The following is a 21,256-nucleotide window of genomic DNA, read 5'->3' on the forward strand; positions in this document are numbered from 1 at the left end:
GGATCAAAATAAACTGACAAGAAGTTTCATCACTTCATAATGTTTAATCATCTAAGACATAGTTTGGTGCTTAAGAGCTTAGCTTTTGGAGGCAAAGTGACCATGATTCAAATACTCACTCTGCCACTTATTGGCTGTGTGACTTTGGGCAAATGAATTAACTGCTCTGAATGTCAAGTTTTCCCCAACTGTAAAATGAAAGTGCTATTAAGTGAAACGATTGCATGTGAGGATTAAGTGAGGTGATCCACATAAAGCACTTAGCATGATGTTTAAAGCACGGTGGACATTAACACCAGGCTTTACTGAAGCTGTCATTCTCAATTGTCTTAAATCACCTTTAGCTCTGTGTTTGTAGGTGACAAGTCTCTTTAAATGCTTCCAAGGAGGCCCTCTGACACTCATATATTAAGTTGGTGGATATTTGCCCCGAGTGTCATTTTTTCTCTTTAAGCAATCAGTGGCTTTCAGCCAGAGCCACTCGACTCCACAATCATTTTCATTTTGTTCCTCAAAACTTACCCAAATTGGTGTATCCCTTCCTATCTGTATTCCATCCCAGTTCACCAAAGTGAGTGTCTCCCAACTGAATGGCCACCACATGCCTGGGACTACTAGTGTTCCGCCCACCACTGGTGACAGGTCCTTGTTGCCTCGTGGTGAGTGGCCAGTCCATTCTTTCAGACAATTCATGGCACCATGCGCCTCAGATCAGGTTGCCTAAAGCAAAGCCTGAGACAAGCATTTATACCCATGTGGCTTGTTGAGGACAGGGAGGGGAGAAGGGGATGAGACAGCAGAGGACAAGAGAATGGATGGGGTCTGATAACCAGTCTTGCCTCTGCCTGATCCACAAAGGGTGGGCCTGGAGCATGCTGCGCCTGCTTCCCACCGGAGGCGAGTGAGCCAGCCTTTGTAACCCTGTACCAGCCAGTCATTGGCTGGGAGCGGGGTGGGCGGCTGACTCCTGGGTGGACAGCTCTCTTCACCTGAGCCTCCAGAGAAGTGCGTGAGCTGTGAGCACCTGGCGGCCAAAACTCAAGAGCAGCTGGGAGACAGGTATGGCAGCCTGGAAAAGGGGACCTGGCCTGGGCACCAGTGCACAACACACACAATGAACAGGTATTCATTAGGTGTTTATTGTAATTCAGGCCATCAGCAGAAGCAGGACTTCAGCAGTGCCCAAAAGCCTCTCACCATCTCTCTAGCAAACAGGTTCCGCTTAACCCTCCTCCACGTCATCATCTTTCCCCACCACTCCTTCCGAGACCTTTCCGAAAGGCAGGGCGCACCAGACCAGGACCTCCCTGCTTCTATGAATGTTTCCTTTCAAATCCAGTGGCAACCCAAGTTGACACTCATTCTTTATCCACTGTCCTATGGGGGAGATCCATTTCAGGGCAACTGGGAGTTAGCGCACATACTGCTTGGACCACAACTCAATTCTCAATTCAATTTGGCCCAACTCCTTCTGTGGATAAAGCCACCCTCATTTGTGTGGTAACAATAAAAAACAGTCCACAGCCTGGCCTATCAGCTCTATTACCCAAAGGTCCCACTCCCCTCTCCCTAAGACGAGACAGATCAACACAGCTTCTCCTGAATTTACAAACATAACTTCTTTTCTACTAGCTAATCGTGGTGCCAGGAGAATCAAAGACAAAACAGAAAAGTAGAGTGTGTTTCATGGAGAAGCTGTTGACTGAATAAGGCAGTAAGAACACATACCATCTAGCCTCTGAACCTCGTTTTTGCCCAGATATAAATACTTTAAAAATCAATTTCTTTTCAAAGGTTTTTAAAATACTCAACATGGGAATGACACCTGGAGCATTCCAGTGACTGGCATTACCGCTAAAGTTCGTTGCTGAGATACCAACACCAAGATCATGCTGAAATTTCTCTCTTTCACTGTGCTCTTCCCTGAACAGATTAGCTGTCAAACAAGGCAGAAACTACAAATGAAGCGTATTTCTACTGAGTTCATGAAGCTTCTCCCAGTGTCAATGTTCTGAGATTCACATGAAGAATGAGTGCCTTCTGAGGGCCTCCCCCCACCCACCATATCGTTCTCTTCCATCTAGACTCTCGCACATGAACATGTAAGCGAAAGCATTGCCCACTGGGAAAGCAGATGTGTACTTGCTGTGGATGTTCCAGTGTCCTAAGTTCTAACTGAAGGATCTCAACATATCTGTAGGTTTGATGGCTATGCTGAAGAAGATGCTTGAGGTTGTGACTACATTCGTTATAGGAATAGGGTTACTCTTCAGGAAGGCGTCTCTAAAATTGTGTAAGAGCTGTTCTACGATAGGAACCTCTAGACACTTCAGGTCTTTATGGGATCTGTCCTCTCGTGACTTCTCAGATGTTTAAAGAGGCTACAACTCCAACTGAAACTCATGCCGCATTCTTTACACTGAAAGGGTTTCTCACCAGTGTGGATCCTCTGATGTTGATTGAGATGTGACTGCAGAGTGAAGCCTCTGCCACATTCATTACACTGATGGGCTTTCAGGCTGGAATAGCTTTTAGGATGTTGTTTGATGTGGGGACACTGGCCGATGCTTTCTCCACACAGATCACATTTATAGGTTTTCTCTGCAGTATGAGTTCTGTAATGCTGAATGAGGTCTGAACTATAATGAAAGGCTTTGCCACACACATCGCACTTATAAGGCTGCTCTTGCAACTCAAGCTTCTTATCTTCGATCACCGTTAAGTTCCAGCTGTATGCTTCCTCGCAAACACCATTCTGTTCATTTCTCTGGCCCATGTGGAGCACCTGGTGTTCAATGAGGCTAACGTACTGAAAAAAGACTTCTCCGCATTCATGACACTGGTGGGGCTTCTCTCTCGAGTGGAGCCTCAGATGCCCAGCAAGGTGTGAACGTCTCCCAAAGCCTTTCCCACACTCGTTACACTTAAAGGGCCTCTCCCCGCTGTGCACACTCTGATGCTGAACCAGGTGGGACCTCACTCTAAAGGCTTTCCCACACAAGGGGCAGGTGTAGGGCTTCTCCCCAGTGTGGACCCGCTGATGCTGAGTCAGGTGCACACGCTGATTGTAGCTTTTCCCACACTCGTCGCACCTAAATGGTTTCTCCCCAGTGTGTATCCGCTGGTGCTGGATAAGATGTGCGCTCTGAATAAAGCTCTTCCCGCATTCGTTACATTTATGGGGTCTCTCTCCAGTGGAGGGCTTTTTGTGGGCGTAGGTGACTTCGCTGAAATTCATCCTCTTTGAAGAGGGCTGTCCTAGTATCTCTTTGATGGGCATTCCCTGCTTTCTCTCCAACTTGCCCTGGTGCTCGTGGCCTTCTCCAAAATCTTGAACTGGAGACACATTTCTTTGGAGTCTACCTGTGGGTTCCATGTCCACTTCTGAAAACTCTGAAATTTTCTTCTTAACATTCAGTTTTGTATTCTTACTTCTTCTATTGCCGCCTGCAAAAGTCAAGAGGAAATGAAAATGTTATTGGTCCTTTTACGGAAAAAAAGGAAACTAGCAGGAAAGAGAGGATAATCAGATGAAACTATGATGTAATAGGAGTAACAAAGGAGGAGGGGAGCATGTATGTGCTTTGGTGTCTGTTCAGTGAACAAGATAAAGAATAGAGAGCTTACTTGGGAGGGTGATGAGAAAGACTGAGGACAGGTAGTCATAGGGAAAAGCCAAACACTTATTACCCAGAGAGGAGAGAAAGGAATTCCGACACGGGAGAGGCGGTAGGAAATGTGGAAGGGACCCTCACCCCAATATGAGCCATGGAGAGAGAATGAGACAGAACAAAGATACACACAAGATGGTGAGAACTGATGAAGACCCGGAGAATGGGAAGCAAAGGTATATGAGGGGGATATGGAGTTGGAAGAATATCCAATTAGGAGCCAGGAAAAAGGAGAAATGAGCCAGAAGAAATGTCGGGAGTTCCCTGGTGGTCCAGTGGCTAAGACTCTGCGCTCCCAATGAAAGGGGCCAGGTTCAGTCCCTGGTCATGGAACTAAACCCCACATGCTGAGACTGAGAGTTCAAACTAAGTTCAACTAAGACCCAGAGTAGCCAAATAAATATTAAAAAAAAAAACAAGCCATACAGTAAAGTGATAATAAAACAGAGGGTAACTCTCCGTCCCAGCCTTCTACAGCTGCCACCATCCCCACCCATCTGTCTGATGGTTCTAAGCTGATAAAACAATTCCTGTCTCGTTTACGCTCCGAAGACCAACCGCTCACACCTACATCTTTGGGATTTCTCTCTGAAGTGGCGCTTGAGGTGCTCGATCAGGTGCGAGTGGCGCCCGAAGCTCTTCCCACACTCAGGGCAGCCGTAGGGCCGCTCGCCGCTATGCACACTGTGATGCTGGACCAGGTGGGAGCTGACACGGAAGGCCTTGCCGCACACCTGGCACGTGTAGGGCTTCTCGCCGGTATGGACACGCTGGTGCTGGGTGAGGTGCACACGCTGGTTGTAGCTCTTCCCGCACTCGCCACATTTGAAGGGCTTCTCACCCGTGTGGATTCGCCGGTGCTGGATGAAGTTGGAAGCCTGCAGGAAGAACTTCCCACAGTCATTACACCTGTGCCCCCTCTCGCCGCTGGTGGGTGGCTTCCGGGTCATGTCGGTGATGGCCCTGAGCTCTCTCTTCTGGGGAGGGGTCTGCCTTGATCTCCCCACTGGCGGGTGGACCTGCCACCTTTCTACCATACTGTGAAGGTTGCTAACTTCTCCAAACTCTTGACTCAGGGGAACAATTCTTTCAGGGCCTCCTGAAGTCATCCAGGATGATTCAGCTTCATCAGAAATCTGCTTTACTGTGAGTTCCACGTTGTCGTTTCTGGACTCATAATCTGAGATGACAGAGGAAAAATGGAAACGTTAGCTTACTCCCTGCATTCAGGAATGGGGAAAATTACATGAAACCAACAAGTACAAGCAAGGCACGACTTTGTAAAGCCATCTGCAAAATGACTTCACAATACAGGCATGGGATGAGGACCAGTGAAGCTGGAAAGTGAGGCAGGAAGGGGAAAACAGAGCCAGCAGGAATGGATCAGTGGGATGAGACTGGAAGAACAGTCATTTCATTTAAGGACAATGACTTCCTCTTGGTACAGGACTTCCGTCCAGTAGCTGTTTGTGAACACCTGTGCTGTGTTAACTATTCGCAGTAAAATCTGATGCTGGGTGATGTTGCTAACCCAGTCCTCACCTTCCCCTTCCTATTCATTCACAGCCCGGAGAAGAAAAAGGATCTCTCTAGCTTTTCCAATCCCCAAAGAATCTCAGTTGGGTGTCAATCAGTCTCAAGGGAAAAAAGCACTCTTTCTACACCTGGAGAGGCCCTATGACTGTTGAGAGCTAGAGCACCGCTCAGTGGTCATTGATGAAAGAGACACTTTAAAGGCTGCAGTCCATTCCCCGCGTAACTGGATCAGCAACTCATATTTCACTCAAAACATTGGAATTTAATAGAGTCTCCAAAGATAAACTTTCAGTGGTTCACAGAAAATAGGAATGTTTCTTTAAAGGCTAGAGAGAGAGATCATAGCCCATTGAGAACTTTCTAAAAAGATTTTTTGTAAAGAGAAAAATTGTTTTCAAACATTATATAAAACCTCCCTGGCACCCTGTCTGGTATCCTGTGTTTCTAAGGTTGGCTAGTTTCCTACTCATTCTTCTCAACAGCTACATCCAAATGTTTGATCCTGGTCCAGGAAGATCCCACACGCCGCGGGGCAACTAAGCCTGTGCCCCGCAGCTATTGAGCCCGTGCCCTCAAGCCTGTGCTCTGAAATGAGAGAAGCTACTGCAGCGAGAAGCCCTCACACAACTGGAGAGCAGCAACTAGACAAAAGCCGACGCAGCAAGGAAGACCCAGCACAGCCGAATGATGAACGCATTAACTAGCTAAGATAACAAAGACTTCAACACAGCTTGGAGAATAATACGCAGAAGAAGTGTGCCAAGTTCTGCAACTCTGAAACCCATTAAATGCCTATAAAGTGACTGAAAAAGATAAAACAATACTGACTCAAATTAGACCAAGAAATTAATTGTAGGGAATGAAAGAAATTTGCATTAAATATAATAGTTATACTACATAACCAATTCCTTGAGACTACCACTAAGATCCCAATAGACAAGTAAGCAGAGGGCATGTGCAAATAACTCAAAGAAAATACAAATATATATCAACAGTAATAAAGGAAACAAAATATGAAAGAGCAGTAGGAAATGTTCCTTTTTAAATAAAAGCCTGTGAGTGCACTAAACCCTCAGACAATGTAAACTGGGATAATGCTTTTCAAAAGAAATTTGGGCTTATGGTGGATGGATTCCATCTAAAGTCCACCAGCGTGCCTGACAGTGACTCGTCCCAAAGAATTCATTCAAAAGAGGCTACAAACCATAAGCTTCAAAATATCTGCGATAGTGCTGAGGTTCTCTAAAATTGCTCCAGGCAGCACAGCCAAATATTAGTTTCCAAGATCATTAACTTGAAATAGGTTGAAAATCTCATCTGGGGCACAAAATGCAAGAAGGGATAAGACATGTGAAATGCAGATGCCAAGGCGAATGTCACACAGGTACCAGTGATCTGAGAACAGTAATGGACTGAATTAGCCACCCACGCATGCAGCGTGCTGTGCCTAGTTGCTCAGTCATGTCCAACTCTTTGCAACCCTGTGAACTGTAGCCTGCCAGGCTCCTCTGTCCATGGGGATTCTCCAGGCAAGAATACTGGAGTGGGCTGCCACGCCCTCCTACAGGGCATCTTCCCAACCCAGGGATCGAACCCAGGTCTCCGGCACTGCAGGCAGATTCTTTACCATCTGAGCCATCAGGAAGCCCAATGGAGTGAACTAGCCAACCATACATGAGGGGGCAGAAAAAGAAGAATGCTACTTTTATTCATAGTTATTAGAAAAATTATAACTACTTCACCAAACGGTTATTCAGCAAAGTATGAGATGCTTCCCAAATGAGAATTACTCAGTTAACAATGACTTAATTTGTCAAGGAACAGAGTATGATCACTACTACAAATCTATTAAGATCCAATTTTGTAGTTTTAAGCTAAACACAACATTTGCCTGACTGCAAATACTATCCCCAAGGCACTATCAGGTCTCCATCATTCTCTTGGTGTGCTCAGTCATGTCCAACTCTTTGCAACCCCATGGACTGTAGCCCACCAGGCTCTTCTGTCCATGCAATCTTCCAGACAAGAATACTGGAGTGGGTTGCCATTTCCTACTCCAATCATACTCTTATTATGATGGAAATAATAAGAATAAGCTGAATAAGAAAAAAAAAGAGAGAGAGATGGAGAAAGCTGATTTACTCTCACAGAAAAACAAAATAGCCAAAATCATAGCAATTACATGCATACACGTGTAACACCCACTGTGCTGTACGCCTGAAACTAACACGACACTGTTGACCAACGATATCCGACATAAAATTTAAATAAATAAACATAACATGCATGCTTTTACTGGACATGCTAGAAATACTCTTTATGGATAACAAAATGAAGATGTCCTGCACCACACAAACGAAATCATTCTTACCCATGGAAGTCATACTCCCATAATTCTCCTTCCGGTCATCCCTATAGAGGGACTTCTGGGACTGGTCCAAATGTCCCCATTCTTCCAGGATGAAGGACACAGCCACGTCCGCCACATCTTCAATTTTCACCAACTTCTGAAATACGAGATCGCCACTAAATCCTCATTCCCTAGGCTCAGAGGGGAGGGACTGTGCTTCACGGAGGGTGGGGGGAGCGGACCAGGAAAAGACAGTGACCACAAACCCAGACGAGCTCTGTCTCTGGTTAAAGAGATAGAACCCTGATACAGAGTCAGGCTTAAGGCAGCTATATGCCCAAGAACCGACGTGGGTCCCTTGGCGTGGGCACAGGGACGCTGGCTCACCTGGGACCCAGTGGAGAGGAGCGAGGCTGTCAGCTCCTGGCTGTCCTTCAGGGGAAGGGAGGAAACTTGGAGAGCAGGAAGTGCTGCGAGGGGAGAAAAAGAGGAGTCAGTGAGAATCTCTGCCCAGTTCCAACTGCCATCATGTTCTGCTTTTTCTCAAGAAACCACCATGGTGCCCTGTGGCACTGAGGCCATATTCTTCTGGTTGGCCATCAAGACGTTCTACACTCTGGGACCCCACACCTACCCTGTACTCAGCCTTCCCCTGAAAATACCAGGGTCCCTGCTGTGGTTAAGCAGTCAGGATAGTCCCGCTGCTGCCCAGCCAAGGTCAGACCTCATCACCTCGAAGAATATCCACAGGCCCACATTTTCCATGAAGCTGAAGCACCGCCAAGAGCCCAGGGCTTCTCGAGCTTTAAGGTACAAACACATCACCTGGGGATCTTGGTACAGGGTAGCTTCTGCCTCAAGGGTAACGGGGTGGTCCCCATATTGTGCGTTTCTAACTAGCCAGGTGACGCTGGCACTGCCACTCTTGGGACCACACTTGGATCATCAGCAAGGCCTCAGTCCACCCTCTCTCCCTTCAAAAAATGACTGTGGTTGGTTCACAGACAGCCGACTAGTTTGCGTCCTAGTTGGTCTACAAGTAAATCTACTCTGTGAGTTATGAGAACAGGCAGATAAAGCAAATCTTGTCTTCCAAAACCTCACTGTCTGAGGGGGAGGGCAGACTGGAAGCCTTACTGCCAGAGGGCAGAGAGCATTATCCTCAAGGTTCACCCAAGTTCCAGCAGGAACAAACCGGGGGCATCTGCAGAGTAGACAGCAGGAGGTGGGAGCAGCAGGAAAGCCTTTCCACAGGAAGTGACTCTGGAAGGAGGGGTAGGATGGAACGAGGTGGGATAAAGGTGCCTTCCCAGCACAGTGACCCACACGTGCAACGCCTGGAGGGTCTGGTCTCCAGATGCTGGTGACCATCTGACCCTCTGCTGTCACCTCTGCTGCTCCTTTGTCTGAGATTCATGGTGCATCCGGACCTGCCTCATGCACCCTGACCTGGACAGATCCACCTGCTATTACCCTTTCACCTGATGACTCAGACCTTCCTATGGTGTCCCGGGTCCTAGAGATGTATTAACATATGCATATGGAGCCTGCTTGTATCCCAGAACTAGGAAGATGAGCAAAGATCCAAAAAAGAGGAGACAATGGTTAGAGGTGAAAGCCAGAGACAGAGATGGATCTGAACCCAGCAGTGTGGCTAGAGTCAAAAGAAGGCGTGAAAGAAAGGGATGAACACAGTCTACACCGAAGTAGTAATTATGAATACAGACTACTTTCCAATATAACTGGAATAATTAGAATAATACATCCTAAATAAGTCCACTCATATTTTTTGAAGTTCCTGTGAAACCCACTGTTTCTAGCTTTTAAGAAAATGACCTTGGCCCTCTCAAGCTGAAATGAGTCCCAGGGACAGAAAACTAGCCCTCAGTGCCATCAAAGGCATGAGGGTGCAGCCTGCCCCAGAGCATCAGACCAGCCCCCCAACCTAGTATTTTCCGTTGGAGTAAGCAAACTGGCTGGGTCTGGCCAGCAGGGCAGAAAAGAGAAGTGACACAAACGAGCTGGACACGACTTAGCAACTAGACAGACAACCAATATGGGGTCCCACCTCCAATCCGGATGGTATATAAATCAGATCATCTTAGTAAATCTTAAAAGTTCTAAATCCTAAAATATATCCAGGAACTTCCCTGATGGTCCAGTGGTTGAAACTGTGTTTCCAATGCAGGGGACATGGGTTCGATCCCTGGTTGGAGTACAAGGATCCCACAGGCAGCAGGGCTTGGCCAAATAAAAAAAGAAAGACTCTATAGCCCATAGCAAGAGATTCTGATTAGAGATGACAGACCTGTGGACATATATCCTCATAAATGAGATACTAGGTGTGCACTTCTCCTCCTTGACGTGTCTCATAGAGGTTAGTAACAGTGAGGTGAGGGTGAGAGGGATTGAAGGAGAGAAAGAGAGGTCAGATGCTCTAAAGGTCCTTGTGAAACACAGCTTAAAATCAGATTTCATAGGAATGGCGGAACTGACAGAAGTGCAGTTAGGAACTAGAGTGCTTTGTCAACATCAGCCTTAGGACAACAAAATGAATGATGGAGAGTTGGAAAACCATTGCAAAACCACAATGATACTTTCATGAAAGACTTCTAGATCTTTTAACAGTACCTGTACTTAGACTTGTCTTCAGCCGCAATACAGGTTTCACATGGCACTGGATATTAGTACAGCTCCTAGCCGGCCTCCAAGCTGACCAAGGACTCGATTCCCCACCCCAACCCTTCCCCACCTCCAGATGATGCTAACTGCGGAGAGGCTGCCCAGACCTAGGTCTCTCGCTACAAGAACAGCTTACCCACACAGCCGGGATGCCCACACCCATTCCATGGAAGCCCAGATTCTAACCGTCTTCCTCCAGAAGATGAGGCCTCTGTGGCTCGTGTTCGGCCTGGGGATCCACAGGCAGAAGCTGGTGACTGAAGGACTCAGGCCTGGCTCCAGGTGGCACGCTCTTCGGAGGAAGCCCTTCAGGACACGCCACAATCTGCCAATCACAACCACATTAATCAGCACGTTACAGGAAGGGCTGAGAAAGAGTCAGATATACAGATAACACCATCCTTATGGCAGAAAGCGAAGAACTAAAGAGCCTCTTGATGAAAGTGAAACAGGAGAGTGAAAAAGTTGGCTTAAAGCTCAACATTCAGAAAACGAAGATCATGGCATCTGGTCCCATCACTTCATGGCAAATAGATGGGGAAACAGTGGAAACAGTGACAGACTTTATTTTGGGGGGCTCCAAAATCACTGCAGATGGTGACTGCAGCCATGAAATTAAAAGACACTTACTCCTTAGAAGAAAAGTTATGACCAACTTAGACAGCATATTAAAAATCAGACATTACTTTGCCAACAAAGGTCTGTCTAGTGAAGGCTATGATTTTTCCAGTAGTCATGTATGGATATGACTATAGCTGAGTGCCTAAGAATTGATGCTTTTGAACTGTGGTGTTGCTGAAGACTCTTGAGAGTCCCTTGGACTGCAAGGAGATCCAACCAGTCCATCCTAAAGGAAATCAGTCCTGAATATTCATTGGAAGGACTAATGTTGAAACTGAAACTCCAATACTTTGGCCACCTGATGTGAAGAACTGATTCATTTGAAAAGACCCTGATGCTGGGAAAGACTGAAGGCGGGAGGAGAAGGGGAAGACAAAGGATGAGATGGTTGGACAGCATCACCGACTCAATGGACATGAGTTTGAGTGAACTCCGGGAGTTGGTGATGGACAGGGAGGCCTGGCGTGCCGCAGTCCACAGGGTCGCAAACAGTCAGACACAACTAAATGACTGAACTGAACTGAACTGAAGAAAGGAGTTCAGCAAGTTCACATTATTCTTTCATTCATTCTTTGCCCAAGTATTACCTGTGTGTCTACAACAATCCAGCACTAATTACACAGTGGCTGAATAAACATGGCCTATGTCTAGTTGAAGACATCTTCCATTAAATACACTAACACAGAAATAAATACACAATTATAAACTGTGTTACATGTCAGAAAGAGAAGAACGCGATGCCGTAAGGCAGAACAGATGAGACCTATGTTAGACTGGGTAGCCAACAAAGGGTTTTCTGAGGAGTCACTGAAGTCAACACCTGGAGGATGAAAGAAGTCAGCCAGGAGAAAAATGAGGAGTGACCCAGGCAGATAAAGTGACATACTCAAAGACCCTCAGGCAGAAAGCCAGAGTTGGCCAAGTTTAGTCAAGTGGGGAAAAAAAAAGAGAAATGAGCTTGGAAAGATCAACACAGGACTCAACAATCACACTCAGAGACCCAGAAGACCAGGTTCAAGTAGCACAAACAAATGCCAAGACGGGCTAGCGCATGACCGGTATGTCTCTATCTTTCTGCTATTATACAACCTTGGGATATCCATAGCCAGTCTCTCTACAATCTGCCTCTTCTGGAAAAGTACTAGCTCAATGCCATCGAAGCAGGTAATCAGATCCTGTTTTGAGATAGAATTGCTCTCCCCGCCTCTCACCCTCCCTTATCTTTCAAAAGCACTTTCAATTTTAACCCTCCTGGTCCTGACAAAACTCGGCATAGGAATTACATTAAGAGGTGGCTAGGGACTTCCCCGGGGGTCCAGTGGTTAAGATTCTGCACTTCCGATGCAGGGGTGAGGGTTCGCCCCCTGGTCAGGGAACTAAAATCCTACATGCTGCAAAGCCAGAAGAAAAAAAAAAAATGCTGCTCCAAGACAGAGAGGACAAGCAGAGTTGTTTTTTAAAAAAAAGACAGGGAAAACAAAAAAAGAGGCGGCTGCAACACAGTTGTGGCAAATATGACTCTGCATGGACGTGTGTGTCTCCTTATAGACCTGCTCAGGACAAGTGAAGAAAATGCCAAAGGGCACCTGGGCACCAGAGAAGTGAAGCAGCCCCAGAGGTCCCCTGAGAAGCGGACACAGAAACCCATAAGGAGAGACAGAGGATACGCCTGGGAAAAGGCTTGCCAGAGACAAGAACTACCTGGAGATAAAGATGAGGAACAATGTCAGGGATACAGAGGGCAGGAAGGGAGAAAGGGAAACACAGTGAGCTGAGCAGGCCCTTAGGAAAACCTGCACCTCTGGGCCTCAAATCCCTGATTCCCACCCAGAAATGATCTGAGTGTTCCTTTCACAGATGGGGTGCATGTCGCAATGACAGAGGTCAATGTGTAATACCTACTGTAAATCCTCCATTTAAAAACGCTTTGAAAAAAAAAAAAAGCTCTGGGGGGACTTCGCTGGTGGTCCAGAGGCTATGATTCTGCACTCCCAGCATGCAGGGCCCAGGTTTGAGCCCTGGTCAGGGAACTAGACCCCATATGCCGCAATTAAAGATATCACATGCCACAGCCAGGACCCAGCACAGCCAAATAAATAAGTATTTTTAAAATAAATAAAAATGCTTTTTGCTTTAAACTAGGATTTTGAATATTTATTACTATAAAAGAGTAGGGTAAAGTCTGTCCGCGAGCCAGTCAGTGTTAGTGTTAGTGTTACTTACTCAGTCTTGTCTGACTCTTAAAGACCCCATGGACTGTAGCTCACCAGGTTCCTCTGTCCATGGCATTCTTCAGGTAAGAATACTGGAGTGGGTAGCCATTCCCTTCTCCAGCGAATCTTCCCAACCCAGGGGTTGAACCCAGGTCTCCTGCACTGCAAGCAGACTCTTTACCATTTCAGGCACCAAAGGAATAACCAAATGGCACCAGGAATCTTTACTTCCTGTCCTAACAGAAGCAATAAAAAAAAATTCAAACACTCCTGTCTGCAAGACAAACATTCAGCTCAGCTGCAGGGTCTGGCAGAGGGTCTGCTGCAGCCCCCTTTGCTGCCCCCTTGCCTCATGCCCATGATCTGAAGAACCTGAGGATGCTCTGGAACACTGACACCTGAAGGTTCTGGAACATTCTGACCCAGAAGAGAAGAAGAATGAGGCTGGTCCTATACAATGAAGGGCAATGGCTATGAAGAATGAGGCAGCTTCTCTAACTAGCTTCAAACTCACAGACCTAGGATCCCATAATTTTTGTTTCTTTGCTATCAAAAAAGAAAAATTAAAGTTTCGGAGAATATGGGCCTACCAACAGGAGGGAAGTAGAAAGTCAGGTGATAAATGAGTAAGAAAGGGTAAGAAATGACAAAGGAAGAGAAGAACAATGTAAAGACACAGATCCTCCCTTAAATGAACATCTGATTTTGGGTCATCCCAACAAAAATATCAACAGGATTCTTGGGGTGGTAGAAGGTAAGTATTCTAAAGTTCACATGGAAAAAAAATATTGGGAAAAAAAAATTTGGAAGGGAGAAGGGCAGACCTATTGAATACCAAAACACTTTGCGGAGCTCAAATAATTAAAATACTGATATGTGAACAGTGGTCATGTACAGATGTGAGAGTTGGACTGTGAAGAAGGCTGAGCGCCGAAGAATTGATGCTTTTGAACTGTGGTGTTGGAGAAGACTATTGAGAGTCCCTTGGACTGCAAGGAGATCCAACCAGTCCATTCTGGAGATCAGCCCTGGAATTTCTTTGGAAGGAATGATGCTAAAGCTGAAACTCCAGTACTTTGGCCATCTCATGCAAAAAGTTGACTCATTGGAAAAGACCCTGACGTTGGGAGGGGTTGGGGGCAGGAGGAGAAGGGGACGACCGAGGATGAGATGGCTGGATGGCATCACTGACTCGATGGACGTGAGTCTGAGTGAACTCCGGGAGTTGGTGATGGACAGGGAGGCCTGGCGTGCTGCAATTCATGGGGTCAAAGATTTGGACATGACTGAGCGACTGAACTGAACTGAACTGAACTAAACTGATATGTGAACAGACAGTAAGACAGTAAAATAGAATAAAAAGAACAGAAATGGACCAAAATACATGGAAAAATTTGGTATTTAATAAAGATGACATTTTAATCAGACAAGGAAAAAAAGGGATTGCTATACAAGTTGCTGGACTGGAATGCAAAAGCAGGAAGTCAGGAAACACCTGGAGTAACAGGCAAATTTGGCCTTGGAATAAGGAATGAAGCAGGGCAAAGGCTAATAGAGTTTTGCCAAGAGAATGCACTGGTCATAGCAAACACCCTCTTCCAGCAACACAAGAGAAGACTCTACAAATAGACATCACCAGATGGTCAACACCGAAATCAGATTCTTATATTCTTTGCAGCCAAAGATGGAGAAGCTCTATACAGTCAGCAAAAACAAGACTGGGAGCTGACTGTGGCTCGGATCATGAACTCCTTATCGCCAAATTCAGACTTAAATCGAAGAAAGTAGGGAAAACCACTAGACCATTCAGGTATGACCTAAATCAAATCCCTTATGATTATACAGTGGAAGTGAGAAATAGATTTAAGAGGCTAGATCTGATAGAGTGCCTGATGAACTATGGACAGAGGTTTGTGACACTGTACAGGAGTCAGGGATCAAGACCATCCCCATGGAAAAGAAATGCAAAAAAGCAAAATGGCTGTCTGGGGAGGTCTTACAAATAGCTATGAAAAGAAGAGAAGTGAAAAGCAAAGGAGAAAAGGAAAGATATAACCATCTGAAGGCAGAGTTCCAAAGAATAGCAAGGAGAGATAAGAAAGTCTTCCTCAGCGATCAATGCAAAGAAATAGAGGAAAAGAACAGAATGGGAAAGACTAGAGATCTCTTCAAGAAAATTAGAGATACCAAGGGAACATTTCATGCAAAGATGGGCTCGATAAAGGACAGAAATGTATGGATCTAACAGAAGCAGAAGATATTAAGAAGAGGTGGCAAGAATACACGGAAGAACTGTACAAAAAGATCTTCATGACCCAGATAATCACGATGGTGTGATCACTCATCTAGAGCCAGACATCCTGGAATGTGAAGTCAAGTGGGCCTTAGAAAGCATCACTACGATCAAAGCTAGTGGAGGTGATGGAATTCCAGTTGAGCTATTTCAAATCCTGAAAGATGATGCTGTGAAAGTACTGCCCTGAATATACCAGCAAATTTGGAAAACTCAGCAGTGGCCACAGGACTGGAAAAGGTCCGTTTTCATTCCAATCCCAGAGAAAGGCAATGCCAAAGAATGCCCAAACTACTGCACAATTGCACTCATCTCACACGCTAGTAAAGTAATGCTCAAAATTCTCCAAGCCAGGCTTCAGCAATATGTGAACCGTGAACTCCCTGAAGTTCAAGCTGGTTTTAGAAAAGGCAGAGGAACCAGAGATCAAATTGCCAACATCCACTGGATCATGGAAAAAGGAAGAGAGTTCCAGAAAAACATCTATTTCTGCTTTCTTGACTATGCCAAAGCCTGTGTGGATCACAATAAACTGTGGAAAATTCTGAAAGAGATTGGGAATACCAGACCACCTGACCTGCCTCTTGAGAAACCTATATGCATGTCAGGTAGCAACAGTTGAAACTGGACATGGAACAACAGACTGGTTCCAAATAGGAAAAGGAGTATGAGAAGGCTGTATATTGTCACCCTGCTTATTTAACTTCTATGCAGAGTACATCATGAGAAACGCTGGGCTGGAAGAAGCACAAGCTGGAATCAAGATTGCCAGGACAAATATCAATAACCTCAGATACGCAGATGACACCATCCTTATGGCAGAAAGTGAAGAGGAACTAAAAAGCCTCTTGATGAAAGTGAAAGAGGACAGTGAAAAAGTTGGCTTAAAGCTCAACATTCAGAAAACGAAGATCATGGCATGTGGTCCCATCACTTCATGGGAAATAGATGGGAAAACAGTGGAAACAGTGTCAGACTTTATTTTTGGGGGCTCCAAAATCTCTGCAGATGGTGACTGCAAGCCATGAAATTAAAAGACGCTTACTCCTTGGAAGAAAAGTTATGACCAACCTAGATAGCATATTCAAAAGCAGAGACATTATTTTGCCAAGAAAGGTCCGTCTAGTCAAGGCTATGGTTTTTCCAGTGGTCATGTATGGGTGTGAGAGTTGGACTGTGAAGAAGGCTGAGCACCGAAGAATTGATGCTTTTGAAGTGTGGTGTTGGAGAAGACTCTTGAGAGTCCCTTGGACTGCAAGGAGATCCAACCAGTCCATCCTAAAGGAGATCAGTCCTGGGTATTCTTTGGAAGGAATGATGCTAAAGCTGAAACTCCAGTACTTTGACCACCTCATGGGAAGAGCTGACTCACTGAAAAAGACTCTGATGCTGGGAGGGATTGGGGGCAGGAGGAGAAGGGGACGACCGAGGATGAGATGGCTGGATGGCATCACGGACTCGATGGACGTGAGTCTGAGTGAACTCCGGGAGTTGGTGATGGACAGGGAGGCCTGGCATGCTGCGATTCATGGGGTCGCAAAGAGTCAGACATGACTGAGCGACTGAACTGAAATGAACTGATACAAGTTGCTGGGACAACTGGATAGACATCTCAAAAAAAACCTGAGCTATAAACACTGCAAACACACCACTGCAAAATGAATTCCAGAAAGATCAATCATTTCAAAGGGTCAAACAAAAACAATAACAAACACACAATGGAGAAGAAACAATGAGAAAGGTTTCTTATATTACTGTAGCAGAGACAGCGTTTCTAATTATGGTACAAAACCCGGAAATCATAAATTAAACAATTTAAACTGACTTCATAAAAAGGAAAAAGGAAAACCAGCAAAGCAAAAAAATCTCCATAAGCAAAGACAAACAACAGAAGGAGGAAACAACTCTTGCAACTCAGATGGCAGACCCAGTAGTTGCTTTTTCTAATAGGTGAATACAAACAGAGAGTTCACAAAAAAGAGTATAAGCACAGCCTTTTAAAATATGTACAGTGATCAAGCTCACTCATAGTAAGAAAAAAAGGCATGTGAAACTTGCAAAGAAATGGAATACTGCGTCTTTCAGATTGGCAACAATCTCTAAGTTGGATAACACTGTGATACCAGGCTTTGAGCAAAAAACTTCTCTGATACATGGCTGCCAGGGATATAAATTGGTATAACCTCTGCAGAGGGCAATCTATCAACAGCTATCCAAACTACAAATGCGTATGGGCTCTGAGCCAACAACTGACTTCTCAGTTTTGATTCTGCAACTAATAATGGATGGCAAGGATATTCGTGGCAGCAAAGTTTGTTAAAGATTCAGAGACAATCGAAAGGAACAACTTAAATAGCCTTAAATTACTGTACACCCATACAGTGTAACACAATGCAGTTTCAGACAGTGAGGCAGCACTCTATGCATTGACATAGAACAAGCCAGGATACACTATAAGAAAAAAAGCTGGGACTTCCCTGGTGGTCCAGTGGTTAAAGAATCTGTCATGCAATGCAAGGGTCATGGGTTCAATCCCTGGTCTGCCCACTCTCTCTGGAGCCCACACCACACAACTAGAGAGTCCATGCACAACTAGAAGATCCCGTTGTTCCAGTGAAGACCCAACACAGCCAATAAGAAAGTTTTTAAAGAGGAGGAAATACATTTAAAATAGAAAAAAAACCAAGAGGCAGAAGGGCAAGGTGATGTAAAAAGCATTTGTATTTTTTTAAAAAACGTCATACACGTAGACCCTAATGATGTACAGAATAGTGTACCTCTGTAAGGACAGACAAGTATCATGGGACAATGGGTGCCTCTGGTAAGAATTCAGGCAGCTGGGGAATTAGGGGTGGGAGGGGCACTTACTTTTCATTACAACCTTATTCACTTTCTGAATTTTGTATCATGTCACTCAAAAAACAAACAGGGTAATTTAAAACAAACAAAATCGCAGACTCTCTTCTCCAGATTAACACATGGATACTGCTTCTCTTTGCTGGAGTGGCAGGAAATCTCCACAGTGGACCTAATCCCAGGAGAACAAAAGAATATGAATGAAGCACCAGGGCGCTCAAGACCTCACCCTGCTCAGCTGCTCCTGAACTCTCCGCCTCCTTCCTCACTGTTCTAAGGCCTCCTCCTTCACTCACCTGTTGCTGGCGTTCCTCTAGTTCCCTTTGTATATTTTCTACCACGGCCACAGCCTCCTCTCCGCTTTCCGGGTGATGCTCTCTCACCCAGGTCTGGAACTCTTCAGGCAGGATGGTCAGGAACTGCTCGAGCACCAGTAGCTCCAGGATCTGCTCCTTGGTGTGTAGCTCTGGCCGCAGCCACTCGCAGCAGAGCACCCGGAGCTGGCTGAGGGCCTCCCGGGGGCCTGACGCCTCGTGGTACTGGAAGTGCTTGAAGCGCTGGTAAAAAGTTTCGAACGCCGGCGGACTGTACTCCTGCATCCAGGTGCAATCTTCTTCTTCCACCTTCACTATCAGAAGGTCTTCTTGCTCTGGTGAAGTCTCCGAGGGAGGGTCTAGGTCTATAACTTCCCCAGATCCTGTCATTATCATTCCAACTCAGCGGGATCTCGCTCCAGGTAAGCTGGGTTACACTGATCGAATCCGTTTCTCTGCTCTCTGAGATCTTCTGAAGGACACCTTCATTACTATGCAACCTACTGATATATTGGAAATCGTTATTATCAAAGAGATGACAAAGAGGTCATCTACCCTAAAGATGACCCTGCAGCAGAGTAACTTTACAACGTGATCACTCCACCCACAAAATGATCAACACAGAATATTTCTAATATTTAAAAAGTGTACAGGAGAGAGAGCAATAAAAATCTGACCTATGGCTCATCAAATACAATTTTAGTGATAAAGAACGTTATATTTCATATAAATAGTAGGACGACTTACTAACTAGTCCAGACGCAGCCGCTCCTTCTCTCTACCACAAGCCAAACTTAAGTCGGAACAGAGGTCAAAAACGTTACAGTGGTCAAAGTCGGTCTTGTCCCTCAAGCCAAAAGAGCTTGGTTGACCAACGGGAGATTTCAAGGGTCCCGAAGAGAACCAGGGTTTACCTGGATTGCGCACCATCACCCCTGACCCCGAGCCACAGAAACCAGACTGGTCAAGGTTAGAGACAGGACTCTCGACTGGACACAAAGGCCATTTCTTTTGCTCAAGGCCCCCGTCTCTGGGAGCTCTCCTAGAAGACCAAGCTCCCGCAGCCAAGGGTGGGGAAAGACCGGTTTCTTCTTACAAGCGGAGAGAAAAGCCGAAGCCGACACTTCGCAACACTCCCTCGCCGGAAGTAAGCATGTCCAAGCGTTCCTGACCGCCGGGGTAGAGCCAGAAATCCCACCCCCGGCCCCCACGAGAGCACTTCCGAGTCCTCTCTAGGAATCCCGGAGGTCCTTGCCTCGCCACAGGAGGAAAGTGCTCGCCCCAGGCTCCGCCCTAAGACCCGCCCCCGGAAGGGCTGTGGACCAATCGGCTGGGAGATGGATCCCAGTCCAACCTCCAGCAACGCGGCCGTTCCCCGCCCACCCAGACGCAGCTACAGCAGGGTGGGAAACACAGCCGCTCTCTACCCCCACTCAACGCCAGAGCCGTTTAAACAGTCCGAGTCCGCCCCTTTCCTTGGAGTGGGGGCAGAGGCGGGGACTTAGGTGTCCAGAGCGCTTGCTTGGCCACAGTTGCTAGTGTCTGACTGGCCGTGGAACTTGCGCTCCCTCACCCCCGGCGCTCTTCGCCGCAGTTCGAAATAGGTCCGTACCTTTCTGCGAGCCGGCAACCTTCACTTCTCTTTAATGGACCCTTCGGTTTCTACACCCGAATCCACTCGCCACTCACCTCACCCCGTTTCCAGACACACCCACCTCCTTACCGCAGCGGTCAGCTCAGCCGGCGGAAACATCCAACGTCAGACCCGAGCCCCGGCGGCTCGGGGGACTACAACTCCCAGGAAGCACCGCGCGGGCCACGCCCTCTAGCCAATAGGGCAGCGGCTCTCTTCGCAGCCTCAGTCTCACCGTGCTGGGAAGCAGGGAGGCGTTTCTTCAGAGGCCCCAGTGGAGGCCTGAGTGTGTCGGAGGGACTCGCCTCCTGGCTGCGGAGAGAAGGCGGAAGGTCTGCGTTCTTGAGAAGTGGACGGAGCGGTGTTTTCAGGGCTTCTCTAGCCAAGAGGGGTCCCATCTTTAGTACTCTCATTTTGTATCCATTTGCGAAGTTACTCGACAGACAGGACAAGAGTGTCTTACAAGTCACGAAGTGAATGAGGCTCACTGACTCCACTCTGAATTAGAAGGCATAAATCATCCTGAAGGCAGGAGAAGGGGACGACAGAGGACGAGATGGTTGGATGGCATCACCGACTCAACGGACCTGAGTTTGAGCAAACTCCGGGAGATGTGAAGGACAAGGAAACCTGATTTGCTGCAGTCCATGGAGTCGCAAAGAACCGGATACGAGTTAAGCGACTGAACAACAGCAAATCCTTCGATACTCCCAGTTTTATTTTTATAGTACGTTGTGAATTTTCACTCAAATCAGAGATAGAATTTTGAGAATGCCTTGTGCCGTGGTCTACCTTATGAATGAAGAAATGCAAAACATTCCTACTATCGTCAAAGAGATCTATAGCGGGAGAGGCTTAAATTGACACTGCGGTTTGTGCAATGTAGTATTTTTATGGTTTCACTTTTTATATTTAGAATCGTCAAAAGTTCCGGCCAAAAAAAAAAAAAAAAAAAGACGTGAAACCACTGAATCGCTGAAGTAGTATTTAGTGAAAGTTTATTGTGTACACACTAAAACGTCAGCAAACCGGGAGCACTCAAACCGAAACATGGAATGAGGGTCAGAGGTATTTAAAGCATCTTATA

At 46.3% G+C, this 21,256-nt stretch overlaps 1 protein-coding gene across 36 annotated transcripts; it reads right to left on the reverse strand.

Moving 5' to 3' along the window:
* Nucleotides 1-1,115: 1,115 nt before the first annotated feature.
* On the reverse strand, nucleotides 1,116-20,326 carry ZKSCAN5 (zinc finger with KRAB and SCAN domains 5). Of its 36 annotated transcripts, none has more exons than XM_060405656.1 (7): nucleotides 20,260-20,326; nucleotides 18,519-19,036; nucleotides 10,426-10,564; nucleotides 7,945-8,027; nucleotides 7,579-7,711; nucleotides 4,243-4,851; nucleotides 1,116-3,447 (listed from the first exon to the last, which is right to left on the reverse strand). In XM_060405656.1, the coding sequence occupies exons 2-7, from the start codon at nucleotides 18,930-18,932 to the stop codon at nucleotides 2,330-2,332; spliced, it is 2,496 nt and encodes an 831-aa protein (XP_060261639.1). In that variant the 5' UTR covers nucleotides 18,933-19,036; nucleotides 20,260-20,326; the 3' UTR covers nucleotides 1,116-2,329. The 36 variants fall into 36 exon arrangements, with proteins under 36 accessions (XP_060261639.1, XP_060261648.1, XP_011959991.2 ...); XM_060405665.1 differs by having other exon boundaries at nucleotides 4,406-4,851; nucleotides 7,579-7,714; XM_012104601.4 differs by having other exon boundaries at nucleotides 7,579-7,714.
* Between the last annotated feature and the right edge of the window lie 930 nt (nucleotides 20,327-21,256).

The sequence above is a fragment of the Ovis aries genome, chromosome 24 (assembly GCF_016772045.2).
Source record: "Ovis aries strain OAR_USU_Benz2616 breed Rambouillet chromosome 24, ARS-UI_Ramb_v3.0, whole genome shotgun sequence".
NCBI classification, from domain to species: domain Eukaryota; kingdom Metazoa; phylum Chordata; class Mammalia; order Artiodactyla; family Bovidae; genus Ovis; species Ovis aries.